Genomic DNA, 23,825 nt, shown 5'->3' with positions numbered 1-23,825 from the left:
TGGACCTTCCCTTTAACAGTGGTTTGACTGAAATGATCTAATTATGTTTTTATATGGCCCACAACTAAATATGTCTAATAACATAAAATGTTTTTTAGACATACTATAATCTCTAATTGTAGGAATTTACCTTAAACAGTAAAGAATGGAGATAAAAGAGATGTTTCATAGCAGTCAAGAAGTCAGATAGCTCTGAATGAAATGAATAGCAATGCAGATGAATATCTTGACTGCCACAGCGTATATGCTTGGTTGTCATTCTTATAATGAATCCAGTGTCTTTAAATAGAGCAGTAAATTAATTTGCCAGAACATGTAACAAGGAAGATATATACTTGAAAGAATGGCACTTATGGTCTGATTGGTTTTCCACACCTACAACCACCTGATCATATGTACTGACCACACAACACCAACTATTCGCATAGTTCAGATCTACAATGCCCCCCTCCCAATGCACTTCACTAGTGCACATAGCACATCTTTAAAGCATTAGATCCAAACATATATTTTCCTGCAGCAATAATGTATTAATGTATTATTGCAAAATTCTGTATTTGTTGTTGTTATTGTTTTCTTTTTGTTTTCGTTATACTCAGTTGGGCATACGCTTGTCTCTTGAACCAAAACGTCAACAACTAAAAGTTCATATAATACTTGAAAGTTAAGTTGTGGCACAAATCTTTGTATATGTCATGATGCCCAACTTTTACATACAAGTCTATATATGCATATTACAATGGTATGTATTGTATTGTTCTTTTCAATACCTATTTTCTAATTATATTAATAAAATGAATTCAAAGCTTTGACATATATACATTTGTATATATAGTATACATTTTCCCATATTAGACTGGTACTTTTCCCTTGCAGTTTTCCTGGACTCTTCAAATCTCTTGTTTCCAACAAGGAACACAATTTAAATTGCAGCAAATTACATTACAGCAATTTAGCATCCATGACTCCCCAAGGATAACACTGAATAAACAAGTGCACTCATTATATATTTCAGTAGGTTTTCCTTCTGCTAATGAACATACTTTACCGGGGATCTCATCCAAAGGATGGCTTGAAAAGAGCAATAGATGTGAAAAGTATGCATTATATATTAGTGTAGCGCATTTGCCAACCACAGGACACCTTTTTAACAAGGAAAAAAAGAAAATATTTTATAAATAGAACACTTTATTTTATAATAAATTAAAGGAATTTTTGCAGTCATCTTCAGTTTTATACATTTATACTGTTATCAGTCAGACAAACATACTAAATTAATTAACAAAACCTTAAAGTACAGTAGATGTGAGTTGTTTCGGATATGGACACTTGTACTGACAACTGAAAGCTAAGATTAGCCGATAATTGTCTGCAGCAGAGCACGGACGTTTGGGTTTGCGTCACCAATCTCTCTCATTGAGTGATAATGAGTTGTATCATGCTATGCTTTACTGTCACTTTCTTTTGTTTGGATGATGTCATTCGATATTTTAATTTCAATCGTTTCGGCACTCAATGCTTCTTTGCCATTTTCTTCCTTTAGTAGTAATTTCCTGCAATAAAAAAAAAATACAGCCAGTGAGAAAATTATAGGCGTTCCATTTTCTGACACTGTCAGAAAACATGATTTAGTAAGACATCAGTGGTGATCTCTTAAGTTCTCTAGTGAGATTGCCATACGTGATCTATCAAATTAGGACTGGATTTATAGAATCTTATACCTTCTTCTGAGTGATATCTCAACACAGAAAGGGTTGCTGAAAGGTATATGAGCTAGCAGATGTTGGATATTATACTTGTATCAACAGCAACCCCCCCCCCCCCCAAAAAAATTTTTTTTTTTAAATCCAAGACTTTATGGAATGCCTCTTTGTAAGAACATAACTAAACTCTTAAAATAATGTGTTTCTTTGCATACACAATTAACCCCCTCCCGACTGCCTAACACCAATCGGTGGTGGGAGAGTGGCAGCCCTAGGACCAGCTAATGTCGATTGGCATCAAGTCCTGGGGCGGGGTTTTACAGGAGATCAAAGTGGAGCTCCCTCAACAGTCTGTCAGCGGCAATCACCACTAGCAAAAACAAAAAGAAATGGGGTCATTTCTTTTGTTTGTACAGTGCTGCGATCTAATGCAGCACATTACTGGGGAAAGCCCTGTCACTCGGCTGTCCATGGAAGAGGCTTCGAACACGATCCCCTCTCATAGGCTGATGCCTATGTAAAGTGTAAATAAATTATAATTAGGGGGAAAATATTTTGGACTAGACTTCTAACATTATACATAACATCAAAAAGCTATTTAGGTGACCATGTAATGAGACTATGCATAAACATCGTCAGGCATATCCTCAAACAAAAGTGATTAATGAAACCACAGTTTCTGTTTCTTGCCCTGAGGCTCTATCCTTCTCCCTTTACAGCCAGGTGTAGTGAAATGTAACTATAACAATAGTGGAAAGTGGCCCAGTTTTGCATGAATGCTGCTGTCTCCAAAGTGGCCACATCTCCCTTCAGAAGACGGATGTTTCTGTTGAAGAAACAAGATGAGTCACCAGAATGGAGGTTGTGATCAGTGCTAATAAGAAAACAAGCTGTATTGCTTCACTTCAGTTTTTATGTTTTTATAACAAGCAAGCTAATATATTTATTGTAATAGTTTCTGGCCATTAATGAAAGGATACCCGAGGTGACATGTGACATGATGAGATAGACATGCGTATCTACAGTGCCTAGCACACAAATAACTAGGCTGTTATCCTTTTTTTTCTATTTCTGCCTGAAAGAGTCAAACATCAGGTATGTAAGTGGCAGTTCATGTCTGAGTCAGGACAGGGTCAGATTACAGCATAATCCTCACTGATAAGAAGTTACAACAATACAACACTTTCCTAGCAGAAAATGGCTTCTGAGAGCAGGAAATAGATAAAAGGGGTCAATAGTTCATAGATTAACATCTTTGACATACTTTAATTGTTTTTGCTCAATGACACATTCATTGAACAGTAAATTTAAATATAAAATAAAACTTTGGAATATCTTAAAAGTCATTTTAGGAAAAGGAGGATAGATACAATGGTGTATTTAAGTTGTTTATTTTCACCTCGGGTTTCCTTTAAACCCAATTTAGGATGTCATTGAATGTAATGTAATTGAATATATGGGCTCACGATTTTAAAGGTACAACAGAGAACAGGTCAATGATTCCTCGCTTTTTTGTTGTTAAAAAAATGAAATACAGTGTAAATGTTATACAATGTGTATCAGTTTATTATCTTAGTGTGTGACAGCTTCAGACTGCCCCATCTACACTCTGTGGTGGTGATGTCAAAAATACTAAAAGTTAGATGAAGTCACTGAATTATTGTTGTGCAGGATGATTATTCATGATCTCTCTACTAATTTAAGGAATGCGTCATGTATGGATGTTCCACTCAGCTAAGAGCCTGTTTCCACTACACAAAGATTGGATGCAGAATGAATGCAGAAAAACTGACTCCAATGAATGCCCATGGGCCTGTTTCCACTAAATGCGATTTGCCCAATCTGTGTGTAGTGGAAACAGGCCCTAAAGCAGGGCAGCCTGTTCCATTATGACAAGGAAAAAGCATGTACTTGTGCCTTCACATTAGTGATATATTGTACCATTAATTCTTATGATAAAGAAAGTGGCTAATTCTCTAGTGGATAACATATACAAAAAAAAATGGGTAGCTAAGCCATCTAGAAATACAGATTTGTCAGGTATGGACATTCTGCTCAGCTACAGCAGGGCAGCCTGCTCCATTTAAGGAAGATAGAAAATGGGACAGTCATCAGTGGCTAAGCTCCTTATTCATCATTTGTGATCTGGATCAGTGGTTTATTAAACAACATTGTGAGGTTTCTGCACTTATGCTAGATTCACACAGAAACAGTGTATTTGTGTATGGGGTTAACTTGTACAGTAGATCCCTCTGGTCTCAGTAATGCATGCCCACCTACATTCTCCCAAGACTTCCTTCTTCTGGCTGTGAAGGAAGAAGTATCAGAGTGATGGAATGCAGCATGGAGTGCTGTGATCAGAGACTTTGGCAAGGGTGAGTTAACCCCCTCTACTGCAGCCTGCATGTACAAATGCTGTATCTTTGTCATACATTAAGCATGTGAACTAATAATTTAACTCGGATTACTACTCAGATTACTACCACTGAACAAGGGTGCATGCCTTTCACACAGCTGCTAAGTTACTAAACTTTCAGAAACCACAATACTTCTAAGAAAATAGTTCCAAGTCCTTTACCACCTAGTAGCAGGCAAGTTTTAAACCTAGTCCAAGTTTGCTAGATCACTTATGATGGCCCTATTGAATGCTCTCAGGAATCACTAGATATACCTTAGTAGATCAGGTCTTTAATGTTTTAGTATTGACAGTTGACATTTTGTATATTAAAAGTAGAAACATCAAATCCTATTTCATTTTAATAAGACATAGAGCTTATTTTCTAGAGGGATCATTTTTATTGGCCTGCATTAATGTCTTTTATGGTAAACTTTTTAGAGGTTAAAATCAAAAATAAAACTGTGTAAACTGGTGAGTAAAAAATACAGATTTAATAGGGTGCTTAAAGGGAACCTTACTCTGAGATGAAAAAAAGTTTCACTTACCTGGGACTTTCCCAAGCCCCCTGCAGCCGTCCTGTGCCCTCGCAGCTCCTCAATTGTCCTCCGTTACTCTGCTGTGGTTTAGTTTAATTTTCGGCCGAATGCCAGTTGGCTCCCGGCAATGCGTCCTCTTCTTCGCCTTCCCCGCTTTGAAGTGCATCATGCAGGCGTACTTCGCCTGCACATGACGCGCTTCACAGCAGGGAAGGAGAAGAAATGAATGGGTTGCCGGGAGCCGACTGGTAGTCGGCCGAAAACAAAACTAAGCTGCAGCGGGGGACCAGAGGACAATTGAGGAGCTGCGAGGGCACAGGATGGCTGCAGGGGGCTTGGGAAAGCCCCAGGTAAGTGAAACTTTTTTTTTTCATCTCAGAGTTAAGGTTCCCTTTGCCTAATACCTCATCGTTTACTTTGGTTTCAGTTGGTGGTTTGCGTTCTTGTGCAATGTTAGCTCCTTGTTTTATTATATGATTTTGGGCTACATAATTACTACTTAGTTTCTCCATATGCAAATTTGTAATTTGTTTTACATTTTCATTTCAGAAATTTTCATTTGATAACAATACTGTATATTTTTACAATTCTGTTAAAAAATGTAAAAGTTCCAAATCCAATTCCAGGTGACTAAAAATAAAAAAATAAAAGATATGTTTAATGCATTTCTAAAATTCAATGGTATTTATTTATGTATTTATTTTATATGTAACAAAGTGCCACACTGATCTACACTTAATGCTAATTTTCTCCAGAATATTTCTAATTCTAAATTGTTCATCCCTTATATGTCTAAATCTGAGTGTGTCTCAGTTTCACATGGCCCATAGGAAGTATTTATTCAAACAATAAATTATATCTACCATATTAAAAACATGTTTCTTTCCTTAAAAAAGGTTACTTTATTCCTAAGTATAAAACAATTGTTCAAATCACTATGCATTCCTTTTAAATATCATCCTTAAAAACACTTGCTATTATACATTCCTTTTAAATGTAGCTAGAACATACATAATTCTGCCTTTTTATGAACTTCATACATTAATAATTCTGCCTTTTCAAGAACTTTATGCAGTACCTTGCATAGCAACTCAGACTTTGAGCCAGGTAGACTTTATTATTATTTTATTTATAAAGTACCAACATCTTCCATAGTGCTGTACATAGAACAAAACGAATAGTGGGAAGCATAGATGCACAAGAAATTAAAAACACTGTACAATCAGGACATCTAGCAATAAAAGTGCAAATACATATCTGATTTGTGGTTTAAGACATAACTGATACTGGTACAGATGATAACTTACAGCAGAACAAGAAACACTATGAGCAGGCCCCTGCCCTTGTAATCCTACAATCTAGAGGTTAGCGGGGTGGAGACACTAAGGGAGATGACAAGGCATTAGCAGATGAGGCCGTAAATCGCTGATGCTATCTATAACATAGAATAGATTGCACAATACCTTCATTGAAGGTTTACACAGAGATATAATGTATGGTTTACTGCAATAAAGACACAATGGCCTCAATCCATAAAGCATTACCACATGCGGTAATGCTGAAAAGTCAGCTGTCTTTACTGAGCACTTAGGAAAGTGTCAATTCATAAAAGCGGTACCTCATGAAAAGCTGAAATTCCTGAGTAGTGAGGTAATTTACCGACTTGTGCGTTAATTACCTCAACACGTCAGTAAATGTCAATTCATACAAATTAGAGCAGGCGGTAATGGCACAGAACATACCGCCTGCTTTGAAGTGGTGATAAGAGAGTGATAAGAGCTTGGGACTGTGTGATGTTAATGGAGACTCACAAGCAGAAGCAGTGAGATCTCCCCCAAGCCAACAGCAGAGCGATAGGAAAAAACAAAGCTTCTCCTGAATACCCTAGGCTGTGTTTTTAACCTCTTGGGTACCTGTTTTTTCAAATGTGTATTTGTTGGAGGTGAACATCACAAAGCCTGGCACGTTTAAAGTTCAGTAAAACACCGCATTTCTATTGCAGCTGTAAAAATTTTTATGAATTAGCACACAAAAGTCTAAAATACAGAATGCAGTACTTTCCCAACCAGATTTTTTTTTACTTTTTACCGCACAGCCTTTTATGAATTGACCCCAATGCAGTTCTGTGGCAAGGACTAGTGTGCATGAGAATGGGGATGATATTAAAACCTTTGCAACAGGAACAAAACCATAATAATCTTTGATAAGACGGACTGGATCATCACCATTGTTACAGGTTATCACATTTGTGTCCTGGTAACTACGGGTTACTGCAGTTTTGTTATCATTCCCATCACTGTCAATATCTTATAAATGCCTCCATTCAGTTTCACATGTTTACCATTCTTTGCACACCTCTACTGTGCAAAACATGATCTAACTAGCTAAAGGTTCCCTATCAATCAAATCACAGACATGCATGCTTGGCTTAGTCCAGTGGAATGTTCTGTCCTATTGAGGGAGAACAATGGGGAGGATGTCTGTCGCTGCATTAGTAGATTGCTATTCTCAGAGCCGGGACAAGGTCCTCCAGCACCCAAGGCTGAGACAGCAAAGTGCGCCCTCCATCCCTGCCACCCCAGCTGTCACACACTGACTGCTATTAGACTAAGAGGCGCCACAGGGCCCACAACCTCCCCAACACCTTAATCTCTAGTTATCTGGCTTGCAGTCACTGCCATGTATCCCCTTTTCTTATTTCTTTCTGCTTCAAACACAATTAGGACTGACAGCTGAATGAATTCTGCGCCCCCACCTACACTGCGCCCTGAGGCTGGAGCCTCTCCAGCCTATGCCTCGGCCCGGCCCTGGCTATTCTCCTTGACTGCAGAGGATGATGGATGCCCGTTTCATCCTCAGACTGAGCAGGAATGATTGGGTGCAGTGATTACAAGTGGCTGGATAATATACTGGTAAAGTGCTTCACCTTTGGCATAAGAGACCAGGGCTGAAGCTAGTAGTTGACCATTAGGACAAGTCTCCAATAAGACTCCCTAATGCTAAAGTGGATTTAAACTCGACCTCTCGGCTGCAAAAGATTAGACTCAGCATGATAACCTTTAGGGAGAAAAAAACATTGTCTTCATTACAATTTATATAATTCCTAAAAAACAACCCTACATTTTTAGCTGAAAACAAAAACTGAAAACAATCGCTATGCATTCACTCTGAAGCAATACAACTGAAAAGCAGAGTCAGTCTAAAGAAATAAGCTACCATTTCCACAAATGAAAAGCCTTTAAAAATGGAGAGTTGTTTGCCTGGTCTCATGACAAGGTAAAGCAGTGGAAGTGTGATGCTTAAATCACACCTTAGTCCTTTTTGTTCTCCCAACATTAATCCCTGCCGTTGATCAAAGACGTTCTGTACATTAAAGCGCAACTGTATCTATTCACTGCAAGCACTTGGGAGGTTTATGAGAAATAATATCCTTTAGGTGAGCAAAGAAAGCAGCTGACCACATAAGTGGCTGCTCAGCACCCCTTTCATTCAGTGCTCATTAACTCTACTAAAAAGCAAAGCACACTGACTTCTCAAAATATTGCAGACTTTGGGCTATTGTACTGACTTTCATATAAAACTAAAACATACAAAACTGTTTAAAAAATACTGAGAAGAGTACAACATGGCAAATTTAAGCTGTTGGAATATTATAGTGTTACCCTAGTCCTGGCCCTAGCACAGCATTGTTTTTAACTTAACTAAACTTCCTACGTTTTGTTGCTGGAATTATACATTTCTAACCACTGTCTTAACAACACACATCACCAGACATTCCCAAAACAGGCACCATTTTAGCTGTTCAGTCACTTACTTATTGAACTAACAGATGGATTGATTGTCACACTGTATTATTTGTGTAGCATATATGTTAAAATGCATTCCATATAGCTAAGCAAAAAAATACAGCATTAGATCATAAGACAGGCTTATGCAAATATAATCAGTGTGACAGCATTCAGCAATGTGAAGTCTTCTTATCTTCAGGTTCTTTGATGCTGAGTTTTATAAGGCAAAAGAACACCACAAGACTGAAATAAATACTTGGGTTCTGTAAGATGTGTTGTTTCATTTGGTTCATTTACTGGGCTCCTATCATGGCTAACAATTCTTTCATCCTCTACTTATCTTATCTCTACTATTAGCTCTTTTGATCCTTCCTTCCTACATGATATCAACCATTCTTAAAATGATGTATTGTCTACATAATCTAAAGTCTGGAAATTACACTTTGAGTCTTTGAGTTAATGAAGTATACAGGAGTGGGTATCATAGAAAAAAGAATTCTATGTTTACTGTCATAATGTAATTAAAATTGGATGCAACAATGATCATGCTTCTTGGCTATTTCAATTATCAGAACAAGGGTGCAACACTAGCAACACTGGGTATATAAGCATTTAATCACTGCAAGGGTAAACTAAGTAGCATTTGAAACATATCGGATGGATTTAACTCTTGGGGCAGTGAACTATCTGCATGAAGTTTGTATATTCTTCCTGTGTTTATATGTTTTTTTCCAGGCAAGTAAATCCTCCTATATTCCCACCAAAACATACAGATAATATAGATACTGTAACTTCATTAGCTTACCCCACCATTGGCCTTACATTGTACTGGACATATGTGAGCTCTGACAGTGACCTGACCTTATACGGTAAAGCACTATGGAAGATATAAACACAAAATAAAATTAATCAATTTAATTAATTATCATCATAATGGTCTTTCCTTTTGTGCTACTGATGCTGTACACGACCATACCTCAGTAAGTCAAAGGGTTTATGTAAGACGCCCAAAGTTATGTTTATGATCAGCACATGCACAACATGGCTATAACCAATAAAAAATTAGAGTAGAGATAGAAGAAGAATAAGGTTAGTTGGATTTTCCAAATTCTGAATGTGACAAAATTCTAATATTTTGCATGGGATTGTAGAAGAATTCTGAATGTTGGTGATTCCTAGTTTGCATTGCCAAATCATTTCATTGTAATTTATTGTAAATATTTTTTACAAGAACCAAATAGTAATTCTGGTTATTACACATTTAAAAAAATATAGTCACAATAGGTTGCACATTTCCTTACAATTTTTACTGTTTTGCTTCAAATTGTAACTTAGAATTTTTGCTTTTATGTTCATGTTTAGTTTACTTTTTTGCTACTTATGCAAAAATGATCCTGTATTACACAAATACAATTTTGCATAAATTTCCGATTTTTCCCATCATAATTTTGTGAATTCTTACTTTCAACTTGAAATTCCAAAATCCTGATGCAAAAAATCCATGTGAAATCCATGCACTTATCCCTAAAGAGGCTAACACTTGAAATGAATGTCCCATTTTTCAAGCTAATATTATAATGTAGTTCTGGACAATGTGATCTTTTGCCCTACAATGTATAAGAAATAGATGTTAGTTTTTTCTGCACATAATACAGAAACTGTCAACTAGGTTTATAAAGGCATCTCTTCAGTTTACCAAATGCCTGCGGTGGGGAATATTCTAAGCAATCTAGAAAACATGTACTGAATTTAAAAAAAAATCCAGTAGACTGTCCTTACCAATACAGGGTTGCATTGGTGAGGGCAGTTACCTTCCCCTAGTGTTTCTTGTCTCTTCTGGATCAAATAAACATGTATCAGTATTGCTGATGTTTTTAACCACACACAAACGTTGTTGTTATGTTGCTGGGTGTTCTGATAGTACTGTGATTTGAACTACTTATGTGTTTATATTCTCCACTTGTATTGAAACATTTTTGGATTGCTGAAAGTTGTTTTATATACAAACTGTGTGGAGAAATATATTCTTCCTATTGTATTCCTAACTTATCATATGATTTTAGAACTGTGTAATTTTCACCAAAGTGCCCTTTTAAGATATCCTTAGGGTAGATGCATGAAGAGATCACTAGAGATGTCTAAAAAAATTAGACCTCTAGAGTAGAAGCATATCGGTACTTGCTTTTAAATAGTTCTGAGAATCATAAATGACACTGAAGTTATTTAACGTTTCTGGGAATTATATTGTTTATGTTAGAATTGATACATATAATTCAAAAACAGGTGTTACAAAAATGTAACTAATTATTTCATGGTAAGTTCCAGTATAAGTACAGAAGGTAAAAGCACACTCTGTCTGAAGGTTTGCTTGTGATGAATAATGTCCTCAAAATAAATTACTTTGGTTGTCTGAAAATCCTAGATATTTTTCAGGCACTTTGCTGGTCTAGCCTTCTGGATTTTTATTTCCCAGTAATGGGGGCATAAACTTAATCTGGCAAAGAACACCACAGGCTGTGGGACCCAAATAGAAGGTCGTCTCAAAATAAGTATCAAAATGCAAATAATGCTAACAATTTAATTAGAGCAGATGACAGTTGAAAAAAAATGTGAAAGTGGTACACTTAAATATCTGAAAAAAACTTTTCCATGTCAACTAGTAAGGGTTTACCATCCAATGCATTTTGTAGATGAAAACTACATTCTCTGAGATGGAGCACTGCAACTGAATATATTGTAGTCCTTTAAATTTAACACACATTCTTAACTCTAACATACACACTAATTAATTTATATAACACAGCAATCTCAGAGAAAGCTATAAAACAATGCATATAAGAACTTTTATTGCAGGATCAGGCAGGTTTATGGAAATATCCTAAACGTAGTAAATAAAAGTATATTCTACTATAATGGACTTCCTAATATATATATATAATAGTCCTAATATATATATATATATATATATATATATATATATATATATATATATATATATATATATATATATATATATATATATCACATTTTTTTAATACAATAGACTTTGTGAGAATAAAATACACTTTGGGTTATTTTAATATTTTGAAAAATGATCTTTTAAATAAATATTACAAATATCAAAGTGTTCAGATTCAAAGAGTTTTCTAGTACATTGAGTACTTTCAATTGCTCATTTCTTCCAATGATACACTTTTCTATTCCTCAGATTGCAACTTATTAACTTCAAAACAATTCATATTTTCTTACTTGAAAAGTATTCCAATCAGAAAATAGTGGTATGAAGACAGAAACATATGTCCTAATAAGGGTTATATCACCACCTGTATTGTAAATTATTTTAAAAATATGTATGCATAATCATACATTATTTTTCCCAGTTAAATTATAGAAGAAAAAATTAATATTCACATAGACAGAAAAATAAGAAAGGAGATAATAGTTGTTAAGTAATAATTTGTTTTTTATTTATCATTTTAATTGATCACTTACTGTATCTCAGATTATGTGCACACTGAGATTTTGTATAAAATATGCACAAATACTCTAGTTTACAGAATTTTACAGATATTTAAACAACAAGAGACAATAGAAATATGTCATGATCCTGGTCCATTTTACAGGGCAGGAGGTTGTAAAATGAAATGGACTGTTGTGCTTGTATATAATTTGCATATGCCCACCATTTTAATATAGTCATCATCAAAAAAATATCACCAGATAATTTGAAGAAAATATAAGATCAGATTTTGTACTTATGTAATTTTTACTGTTAGTATGAAAAACAGTTACTAACAACTTGTGGAAACAATGTAGCTTGAGCACTATCACTGTTATATATACAAATAGTTCTCTACTCAAATGAGACATTTGGTGGTGAGGATGGGATATTAGTCAAAGGAGTGATTCATTTTTTCTGTTAACGTAAATGACAGTTACAACATTTATATTAAATACAAGACGATTATCAAGAAAAAAAATGTTTGATTTTTTTTTACAATATTCTCTATGTATACCAATATGTTATAAAAATATAAGGGAAATTAAATAAATACAACTTTTTTTAAAGGGAATGCATAGTGAGTTTTTGTTAGCATTTTTACATTTTCATTAACATCTAAATATATGAGAAATATTTTTGAAAACATTTTCTCTCTTTTGCTCCCCCTCTCTCGGGATGAATTTGACTATGTGACTTCACACCCGTAAGCACATCAGGTCCGTCTATCAGCATTTATTCTTTGTATTCTTGTATAGAAATGTTTGCTAGATGCACTGAAGTATGAAGTGTTAAAAACAAGTAGGGATCGTCGGAATACCAATTTCCGATTCCGCGGTAAATCCGCATTCCGTCATGTACCAATTACCGATTCCGCTTTCCGCTACCAATTTCTGCATTCCAATGCAGAATTTCCGTCGGAAATTGCAGAAATTCCACCAAACTTTAACATCGATTTTCTCAAAAACTATAAGGTCTTTTTGAAAACTTTTTTTGCATCTTGTTCAGAAGATTCTGTGCAATAAACCCTGAAAATTTGGTGTTTCTAGGACTTACGGGGGCTTTGCTATTAACCGCTAAAGTCGGCGGATTTTTACTGTAATGTAAAATGCAGAAAATAGGCAGATGCAGATTTTTTGCATTTTATAATACAGTAAAAATCTGCTGACTTTAGCAGTTATTAAAGTGAATCTTGTGAACAAGATGCAAAAAAAAGTTTTCAAAAAGACCTTATAGTTTTTGAGAAAATCGATGTTAAAGTCGGGCGGAATTTCCGCGATTTCCGGCGGAAATTTCCGCGATTTCTAACGGACATCCGCCTACGGCACTTGCATTACCGATTTCCGCATTCCGATGTGGAATTGCAATTTCCGATCGGAATTTCGGAAATTGTATTTCCGCGGAATCCGAACGAGCATCCCTAGTGGTTCTTGTTTTCATATTAAATTCAGCAGTTGGTCACTTCCTACACAAGGCAGCATCTGAAATTAAAAAAATACTATTCGAAAACATCTATAAAACTAGTGCTCAATCTATGTTCCTCCTCCCCACTGTGCTAGGATATAAAACAACCCACATAAGTTTATTGCCCTCACATCAAACCTCACAAGCATTAGTGTCTTCTCCTCTGTGGTACAAGGTGACCAAGTTTGTGGTTTCAACTCAACAATGAAAGACTTTGCACATTAGTTTAGATAAACGTGCAAAAAACTATAATGATTCTAGTGGGGATTGCAGACTGTTGGTATTCATATTGTAGTTATTATTATTGATTAATAAAGCACCAACGTGCTTGTAATTCACAATCACAGTACATTCTCTTGTTTGGATGGTTTGATATGTTAAGTGTTCATTTATTAATATTTCAAAGTGCATAAAATGTCTTTAAATAGGTCACTGATCAAAAACACAACATACCTGCATGTTATTTCCTTCATTTTATGTTATTAAAATATCCTCTCCAGTTTGTTCAGCATAAGCTGTAATGTTACTGCAGAATGTAATGATTGTTGCTTCTTAAAGTGTGCATGTAAAATGTTGTGTTGTTGCTTCAAAACTCCCTCCACCAACTGAAAATCCTTTTTCTCGACATCATATCATATCTGTGCTGCTCTTATCATTGCTTGTGCGCACAATGAATACATTGGGGAGAATGATTTCATTATTTGGGTAAGCTACTATTTTGCCAATATTTTAAAACAAGGTTAAATCAATATTGCAAGTACGTGGCATTATTGATCAAATATTCACTTTAAAGCATGTAAATGTAGGTAACCAAAAGTTTAAAGAAAACCGACACCTTGTCCGTTTTCCAAATCCACTAGAGTCCTCCTTCACGGTTTTACACTATCAATTTTTTTTTTAACCATACAATACTTCCTGTGTGTAAGCCTACAAAAAGGTATTGCCACACCCTTATTAGGCATTAGCAGAGAAATAAACACATTTTTTTCCTCACAAGTATGCAGCTTTGCCTTCTTCTAATTCTTTACTTTTTCCACTGGAGCCAGTTTTTTTCCCACAGATCCGTCTGGTTATGCACATAAGCAATCCACACTGTCTCATAAAGAAGCAACTGACATCCGTCACCACAAGTATTAGCAGGAGAGCTGCCACTGCCAGACCGATGACTGCTCCAATTCCAAAGCCGCTGAAAAGAGTATCTGAAAAAAAAAGACAAAAAGTGAGATAGTGAGATATATGGTTCTAAATGACTAATAAGTCATTGTAAGTACTGCAATTATATCAATTATATTATGCACTAAATATATAGAACCACATTTCTGTTTGCACAGTACATCTCAAGCATACAATTCAAAATAGACAAATTGAATTATTTTTTTACATGACACTAGGATCTGAACCTTGTTTCCAAGAAAATATTTCAAAGTCATTCCATTGACAAACTTTCAATTCTCCAAGCTGTTTCATCTGCCATATATTAACTTTAAAAATATATCTTACAAAAAAGGTAGTAATAGCTAAAAATAACACACGTATCATAACATACAATGCAAATATTAAAATGTCTCTTTGTAATATCACTGTATTTCTTGTTGTACACATTTTTTGCTACATTTATATATCAGGCCCATTAATTAGCTAAGGCCTGGTACCCACTAGCAGGGGGTTTCTAAGCCTTTTCTGAGTGTTGGTGAGTTGAAAAGCTCTTGCTAATGTATTGCTATGGTGGTGATCCCACTTGAGCAATGTGATTTAAAAAAAAAACATTAGCATTGCATTAGCAAGAGCTTTACAAATCACAAGTGCTTAGAAAAGTGCTGCTAGTTGGTCTCATGCCTACTGCTGCTTTCACTTTTCCTGATTTTACATTTGTCCTCCATGGTTCCTTTGTATATTGCTTGTTTAGAGTCAACATTGATGGCTTTGTTAAAGGATTTGTAATTTCAGGCTAAAGGACTTGTCGACCTCTAAAAAGCCAGTGCTTACAGTATATTGTTTTTAGCATTCTTCCATATATTTCCAATATTTGAAATTAACATACAATAAAACCTAGACCTAGAATCTTTGCTTGTCATTTATTTTTTGTCTTTAAGTGGAGCAACACAATGACAGAAAAAAAATCTATGTACAAGGGGTGTGACCACTGCGGGAAGCAGAAAAAAAAAAGCCAGAGCAGCTCCAACCTCGGCATTTTCATCCCAGTCCAAATCAGCACTAATCTGTGGCAGAACCTCACCTTAGCGATGAAGGAATACATGATGGAGGTTCACACTACAAAGAAATGGAAGAAAGGGGCAGCCAGGATACAGAAACTTATGGACTTGTTCTTGGAGAGGCCCACATTTGCCTCTACATCATTCCAAGGTGGCACCAGCATACCAGACAATAACACACCAGTGGTATACCTCACAAACCCCAAAGTGTCTGGAGCTTATCCCTTGAACAAGGATACATGCAAAGTGGCTGCTTCTTTCATAGATGCATCTCCTGCAATAGTCCAGGCAAAGCATTGTCCTGTAGAGATTCTGCAAGTAACAAGCTCTATTCCGTAACCAATCATGTATCTCCTCACTTTCCTAATACTTGTAGCATGCAGGCTTCCATGGAGTCCTTCACAGTCCCTGATAAAATGGCCTCTCAGAGCTATATTAAGGAGATATTATTATCCTTCAAAACATGTCTAATGCTTGATATCTCTATGTTAGAAAATAATTTGCACCAGGAGCTTTCTCTGTTTGGGACAGAGTAGACAGATCTGAGAACAACATTTCAGGATTAACCAGTACACAACAATATGGATGATGATGCAGACTCCTCTGATATCTCACAGCATAAAGCTAAATCTGCACACCTGAAAGGCCACTAAAGATGGAATAACCTCAAATTCAAGGGGATATCGGTAGATAGATAGGGCTCACTTCTTACCCAAATCATCTATCTACCCGATACAATCCCTAGAGATACGTATTGCCCAGTTTTCCTTTTACCATGTTAAGGAAGGCCTCCTTATAGCTACTCAGAAGATCGGTTCATTACCTGACCTTTTTAGTTACATATAGCTGTATGTCAATTAATCTCAAAACACTATGAAAAGGAGGAGAGATGCAGCCAACTCTCATACAAATGGGGATTTCCTACAAAGCTCCTCTCTGAAATAAAAATTGGCAATTTATCATCTCTTCTTGCAAAGCTGGTTTCAAATTGTTCAATCAACTAAACCTTCAGATTCCAAAGGATGTCTCTCATCGTCCCGGAGTCGAATTCGTGGTCAGTCAAATTTGTGATCATGCGAATTTGTGATTGGGGTTATTCAAGTTCCATTCACAATAAAACAGTGAGAGGGGCTCCTTACTCCAATTGCTTCAATTACCACAAGAGACAGGAGCAGAGGAGAGGTGCGGGGCCAGGGGAGGCACACACCGCTGGAGGCAACTATATTACTGAGAGGGTGAGAGGAGCTTGGCTGGGGACACCGTTGCAGGCACTTCTATTCCTGCAGAGGTTAGAGGAGTGAGATGGGGGGGCACCGCTGCAGGCATATGTTTTACTGTGGGGAGAGAAGAGCGGGGCAGGGGGTCACCACTGCAGGAATTTTTGTTTCTGCAGAGGCAAGATGAGTGGGATGGGGGGCACTTTTGCTGGCATCTCAATTACTGGGGGTGTGAGAGGAGCGTGGTGGGGGGATACTGCTGCAGGCATTTATATTGCTGTGGCGGCTAGAGGAAAGGAGAGAGGTGGGGCGAGAAACTGCTGGGGGCTACAGGAGTTAGAGGAGCAGGTGGGAAGGGCTGTTTTTTCTGTAACTGCTGTGGGGGTTAGATGAGTGAATGGGGGCATCACAAGTATTTCTGGCGCAGTGTTTGATCAAGCTACACTGCATGTATTGTTTCTAGTGGTAAAAAATGTACATATTCTGTGTAAGCACACATAGCTTAGAAGTTTATAAAAGGTGGGAGGGGGCATAAGATGCCCCTGCACTATAGACACACCAGGTTTAGTATTTTTCTTTCTCAGTTTTTTTTTGCCATTTAAACCTAGGTGCGTCTTATAGTCTGGAGCATCTTCTAGTCTAAAAATATGGTAGGTTGCAGCTTCGATTTAGCTCTTTGATGTATGTACTTTGGGGGCAAACGGATAACTGTAATTTTGTGCATAAATACAGTTATCCTTACTCCAGCTTTTAAGAATTACATTGTAAATATTATTTTAACAATATAACATCTGCTAGTAAACAGTCGTGTTAGTTTGCATATTGCATATTCCGGGACAATTAAAGTGAAGACCGAACCACCGCAAACATTTTTTTGGGAGGGGGAGGGGTTAGGAGGAGCTCCATTACTTACCAACAGCAATGCTGCTCCTCTGGTCTTCCATCTGATTGGGGTGTACCCTCTATTCCTCTAATTTGCAGCAGTGACAACAATTAGTCTCTCCTGGCATGCATTGTGGCATGTGCATTAGTACACACAACTTTTACATGAGATACAAACCTGCGTCACTACGGCGAATCAGAGGAGAAGGCTAAATGGGGGTGCCAGAGGAGCAGCACCCCAAAGTTAAGTAATGGTGCTCCTCCCAACCCCCACTCCCTTAAATGCAAATTTAGTTAAGAACCTCCCTTGGGGAGGTTCACTAAAAAATGTTTGCTGTGGTGCTCGGTTCACTTCAACTTGTTGCCAACTGCTCCAATTGGTGGGAACGCCGCAGCAGCCCCAGGACCGCTCAATGCCAACTGGCGTGAAGTCCTGGGGTGGAGATTGCAGGGGATCACGCATACCAATGCACGCACATTCCCCGCTTGAATGATGGAGCTCTGCTCCGTCATCAGTCTTCTAGTAGCGTGCCATCTATTTACATTGTACAGCTCTGTGATCTACAGCAGCACTGTACTGGGGACAGCCATGTGACACAGCTGTCCCCCTGTAAGGCTTAGGAGCGATTCGCTGTCATGACAGCCGCTCGCTGTCATTGGTTGGCGGGGGGAGGGAGGGGGGGGGTCATAAAAAAATTAAAGAAAAGACATATATTTATTACAAAAACCCACAAATAAATACAGAAAAAATAAACATTTTAAGAGAGATCAGACCCTACAAACAGAAAGCTCTGTTGGTGGGCAGACAAGGGGGGGGGGGGGGGGGGGGGGTCACTTGTGTGCTGAGCTGTACAGCCTTGCATCAAGGCCTTAACGCTGCAGAGGCCTAATTTGTAAAAAAAAATAGCCTGGTCACTAGGGGGTGTAAAGCCTTAAAGGGTTAATTTTAGCACAATCTATTTTTTTCATGACTAGACAATAATAGTGGAGCACCAGTTGAAAATGAACACCACTGAATACATATATTGTTTTCTTTGTAAACAAAGCAGATACGCCAGCTGATCAAAACCTTACTGGTTAAGTGCTGAATTAATACCACTACTAAGTGGAAAATACAACATGACTTATTCTTTAAGCTCTGCTTGATATTTCATTTGTGTTTTCCTGCTGTTATCAATTTCAAAATCTCAGCGCGTACAAATCAGGGACATCAAGAGGAAAAGAAAGATTGCCTAACATTTCAGGTTGTTGGCAGAAGATAGAGCAGAAATATATTCTATTGAGTTTATAAAATATGGAATGAAATCGATAGAAAATAGCTTAGATGTAACTGCTTTTTATGACCTAAGATGATGAACAGTTTGAAACATTTCCTATAAGTTGATTATATATCTTTGTATTGCTGAATCTCTATTTTCATAGAGTATTAAACTGGCAGTAATGATGGGAACCAAAATTCTGTGCCAATACATCTATAAATTACTTTAATTAACTCATTAAGCAACGTTAATTTGGAACATTAAAATGCACATATTCTGATAAGATTTAAAATAGCGGTGTGTGTGTGTGTGTGTGTGTGTGTGTATGTGTGTGTGTGTGTGTGTGTGTGTGTGTGTGTGTGTGTGTGTGTGTGTGTGTGTGTGTGTGTGTTGCATACGGTTTCAATGGAAAAAAGGTGGATGGATGGTGGTTCAGTGCATGATGGAATGGCTTCCTACAGGAGGTGTAAGAAGCAAGGATTGCAGCAATCAGAACTAAAATTATCTTAGGAGACAACTGTACACATGCAAAGAACTAAGATCAATAGCAAAGAACACCCCTGGAACATTATTTTTAAGTACCTGCTGCCCGCTCCACACAAATAAAATAAAGCAAAACAAAACACTTCTTTTAGAGTAAAGCAAATACAGAGGATGCAACAAAATAACAAATATAGGAAACAAAAACAACAAACTTCTGTATCTAAAAGCACAGCAGTTACAAAAACGATTTTGCAACATACTCCTGCCTTTTTTCTGCGAAGACACAACTCTCCTTGCTTCTGCATCTGTACAGCTCTCAACTCTTATCTCTTATAGTCTTCAATATCCTTCCAGACATGAGATAAAAAAAAGATCTTTCTCTACTGTATAACTTAATTATTGATTGGTAGATGGAACCAGCTTCAGGTGCTCAAATAAACTGAAGGTCACCTGGTATAGCTCAAGTTAAGAGAATGTAAATGTATTTCCTACATGAAAAGTGTAATCTCTGGAAAAGATATTGCATGGTGAAATGGAAATGCATTTTTGTTAAAATTATCTCCTTGATGAAAGTGCCATCTTGTGATTTTTTTACCCGCTCACTCCTACTGTCTATCATTATTCCAGATGCTTACATCCAACCACTACTATCAATAATTATTCTGGGTTCTCAACTCCCACTCCCAGTTTCCAACATTAATTCCAGGTTCTTAAATCCCATCCTTGTATCTGCATTAGTCTAGGTCTGAAATCCCTTATGATCCAGGAGTTTCCAGTAAGCCTGAAAATAAAAATATTCCCAAATCATCAGGCAGCTAGGAGGTGCTGCTTGACTTATTGATAAGATGTAACGATTGGTGTCAGCACACAGAGAGAATCTGATTATTGGTGATCTGCAGTATCACCAAGAATACAGATATATACCTGATTATTGATGATCTGCAGAATCACCAATAATACAAGTATAACTAACCTCTGGACACCTGATGAAGTGTAAGTGTTTGGTGCAACAGTATATGAGCCTGGATCACCTGAGGAGCAGGTGACCCTAGACCGTATAATGGGTATCTCCTAGTTAGGGTTGGAGATAACCAGAGAGCCAGTGATTTCCTGAACTGCTGGGAGTCAGACTCTACTGCAGTCAAAGGACTCCTATGGGATAGAGTCCCTAACTGGATTGCAGAGAGGTCCCTCTGAGGGACAGGGAAACATTGCAACTACTGGACACCCCACCGGGGGGGTGTCACAGGTAGAATGGTCGGCCAGGCCGGGTCGGCAACACACGAGCAGATAAGGTACAGAGACAGAAGGCTGATTCGGTAACCAGGGACAGGCAGGGTTGGCAACAGGTAATCAGATATGCGAAGGTACCGAATCAGAGAGCAGGAGAAGGGTCAAGAGAGCAATAGGTCATAACACATATCAAGCAGAGGCCTAGTCTAGAGTTTGAGGTCCGTGGTCTCAACACTCAGGAACTGGTCTAAAGAATAACACAGCAATGACACAGTATCCCTAATCTTGGGTGTGAGGTCCGTGGTCTCTACACCCTGGAACTGGTCTAAAGAATAACACAGCAATGACACAGTATCCCTAATCTTGGGTGTGAGGTCCGTGGTCTCTACACCCTGGAACTGGTCTAAAGTATAACACAGTAATAACACAGTAATCTGGCTAAGTGTGAATTCCCAGGTCCACCTGGTTCTAACACACTGAGGGATCTGACTATGGTCTGAGTGCTAACACATAAGCATTCGCAATGGCAGACAACCAGCAACTGACAAGCAAGAAGTATATATAGCAGAGCGCTCCTCAGCACCGCCCAGTCCCATTCAGCCAATCACCTACTGCGCTGGGATCAGCTGATCATCCTGATCAGCTGATCCCTCTCCTATTGGCATAAAGGGCCTGCCTGTAAGTGCGCGCGCGCGTAGCTCTCCATCTGTGTGCACTACTAGGCTCAGACAAACCAGACGCATGCTGCTGCGGAGAAACCGCCGGTCTGAACGCGGAACCAGCCGCCTCGCTGTCAGACCCTGCGGTGGTGTCTCTGCAATCCATTACATAAGAGTTTTCATTACTCTCTCAAGCAAATCCTTCTGATCTTTCACCAAACAGTACCCCTAAAACCAGAAAACCTTAAGACTATCAGGCTCTCCAGTAATCACCATCTTCCTATTAGCATCTATACCCCAATCTTGGCCACACTTTTCACCTATGGCCAAGCCCCTGCTTCAATGGAAGACTGGTTGCATCTGCCTGACTTTGATTGCCCCAAGACAAGTGCATGCAAGGTATATATTCTGAGGCCAAGGAAACCACTGAAGTACCAGAGAGTGTAACAGAGCAAAGTCCAGAGTAAATTCCAAAGGTCAATAGCAGGAATCAGATGTTTGTTTTACAAGGATAAGCACACTCGAGGTTGATAACTAGCTGGAGGTCATACACTGAAGATCAGACAGATAAGCAGATACATCAGGGAGCAGACAAGATGATAATCACAAACAAGGAGAAGTTGGTCCAGGCACCAATCCAAAAGAGCAATCAGTACACAGGGGCATAACTAGAGTTAATAGGCCTCCCTGCAAAAATGATAGCAGGGGCCCCATTGCTCAGTGTTCTGCTGTGAATCAGCATCTAGAAGCAGTTAAAAATGACAGATGCTACCTCTACATGCTACTCGGCATGGCAGGAAGAGCTGGCAGGGATGTTTTTGTGAGGGAAGGGAAGTTTTTTGCTAATTGGCTGCACATGTGGTTGGGGAGAGGGAGGAGGAAGGACCCCCAAAGCCTCCAGGGACCACCTGCGATGGCAGGGGTCACAGTGGTGGTTGTTCTGCCCATTTCAGCACACCAAAAGAAGGTCACAAGGAAGCTCAGATAAAATACACACCCTAACAGTTAAATACTACAGCTATGGGAAAAGGCCAGAAGCAGATTTTTATACTACAGCAAGTCAATCAAGTGCCACATCCTGTAAAACCCAATTGGTCCCTTTAAATGGATGATTAGTTTCCAGCTGTTCACACCAGCAGAGTATAGTATAGTATATAGGACAGGACATACCTGCCTCCCAGAGCCAATAGTATGTGCACTATCATGCTTGTTTATAGGGATGCCAGGGATGCTGGCTACATGTCAATTACCCCTCTAGAGCCAATGGTGTGTGCACTGTCATGCACATCTCAAGGGGCAACAGGGATGCTGCCTGCAGCCACCGAGGAAGTTGGCTTCTCAAGCCGGCTCCCGGAAGCGCTGGATCATTGGGCAGGTGAGTGCATGACAAAGACATTTTATTTTCAAGTGCAACTCCAAAGCACTGAAAAGCCATAGTTTTACAGGTAATGTTAGGAATCTGTAAAGGTAACTGTTCTATAATTTCAGTTACTATTCTATATGTACAGTTATATTTTTAGACTTATTCTGTTTCTGCTATTACTAACTTGTGAATATCAAATGCACTTTATCCACCGCTTCCCAAAATACAACATCAAAAGGCCAATATGTTAGCAAGCCATAAACAACTATCTAAATGCATAGGATAAATATGTTTATATTTACTGCTTTCTACAGAACATATGATCCTCTTTGTAATACTTCTAGGTCACGGTGTACAAGGGAATAATTTTTCCATTAACTGGAAAATTACTGCTATTGTCAAAATTTGCCAAGATCTATGCCATGTTATCCTACAGGGATTTTACTTGGTGTTTGCAAAATTACTCAAGAGACTATTTGTTGTGACATCTAAAGAATTAATAAACTCTTATCACGGTTATTCCCCATAAATACTGAACTCCACTGTATCGATTTACTTACACCTGCCTTTCCCAAAAGGTATTTGTCACAGCAGTGTCTCAGGCTGTGATGAGAAAAATGCTGTTTAATTTTCAGCTCTGCTTTTCAAGACACAAAGTTATGGCCAGCATTGCTAACACAGACATTTTGCAAAGGATTTTCCGATAGCTTATATATAATGGACTGAGTCCAACTTACAGTTGTTCCCCTTTATTTCAAAACCATAGTTAAGCCTCTTTGATTTTTCATTAATAGAACAAGAAAGGGTAATAGGGGATTATGTCATTACTGTGTGATCTATACTTCTTGATAGAGATGGCAGGTGCTTCCATAATGGTAATCTGGGCAACTGCCTAGGGCTCCAAGATCCTTAAATACCCAAAGGCAAATTTTAAAAATCCTAATAGGACACAGAGCCATGTTCTGTGCATAGTGACATGCCTCTGTGTCCTTCTACTGCCACCGCCAGTGCCCCCCGGCTCTGCTGTCCCCCCTGATAAATAGTGCCAGGCTAGCGACAATCTGCTTGTTGCTAGGCATCTATTTACCTGCAGCTTGTCAATCAGTTTCCTCACATTGCCTCCTCCGC

The 23,825-nt window shown here is 38.1% G+C and overlaps 1 protein-coding gene across 2 annotated transcripts in view; it reads right to left on the bottom strand.

Annotated features, from left to right (window-relative positions):
- Positions 1 to 221: 221 nt before the first annotated feature.
- Positions 222 to 23,825, bottom strand: part of NCAM2 (neural cell adhesion molecule 2) — a 447,029-nt gene continuing 423,425 nt past the window's right edge. The window contains exons 16-17 of one of the 2 annotated variants that reach the window (XM_068270575.1): positions 14,383 to 14,587; positions 222 to 1,553 (exon numbers count right to left, since the gene is read on the bottom strand). In XM_068270575.1, coding sequence (XP_068126676.1) covers positions 1,442 to 1,553; positions 14,383 to 14,587 — 317 coding nt within the window. In that variant the 3' untranslated portion in view covers positions 222 to 1,441. The remainder of the gene's footprint in view (positions 1,554 to 14,382; positions 14,588 to 23,825) is intronic. The other variant, XM_068270576.1, reaches the window with a different exon arrangement.

This window comes from Hyperolius riggenbachi, chromosome 2, assembly GCF_040937935.1.
Source record: "Hyperolius riggenbachi isolate aHypRig1 chromosome 2, aHypRig1.pri, whole genome shotgun sequence".
In the NCBI taxonomy this organism is placed as follows: Eukaryota; Metazoa; Chordata; class Amphibia; order Anura; family Hyperoliidae; genus Hyperolius; species Hyperolius riggenbachi.
This window is presented reverse-complemented; position numbering and strand designations above follow the sequence as displayed.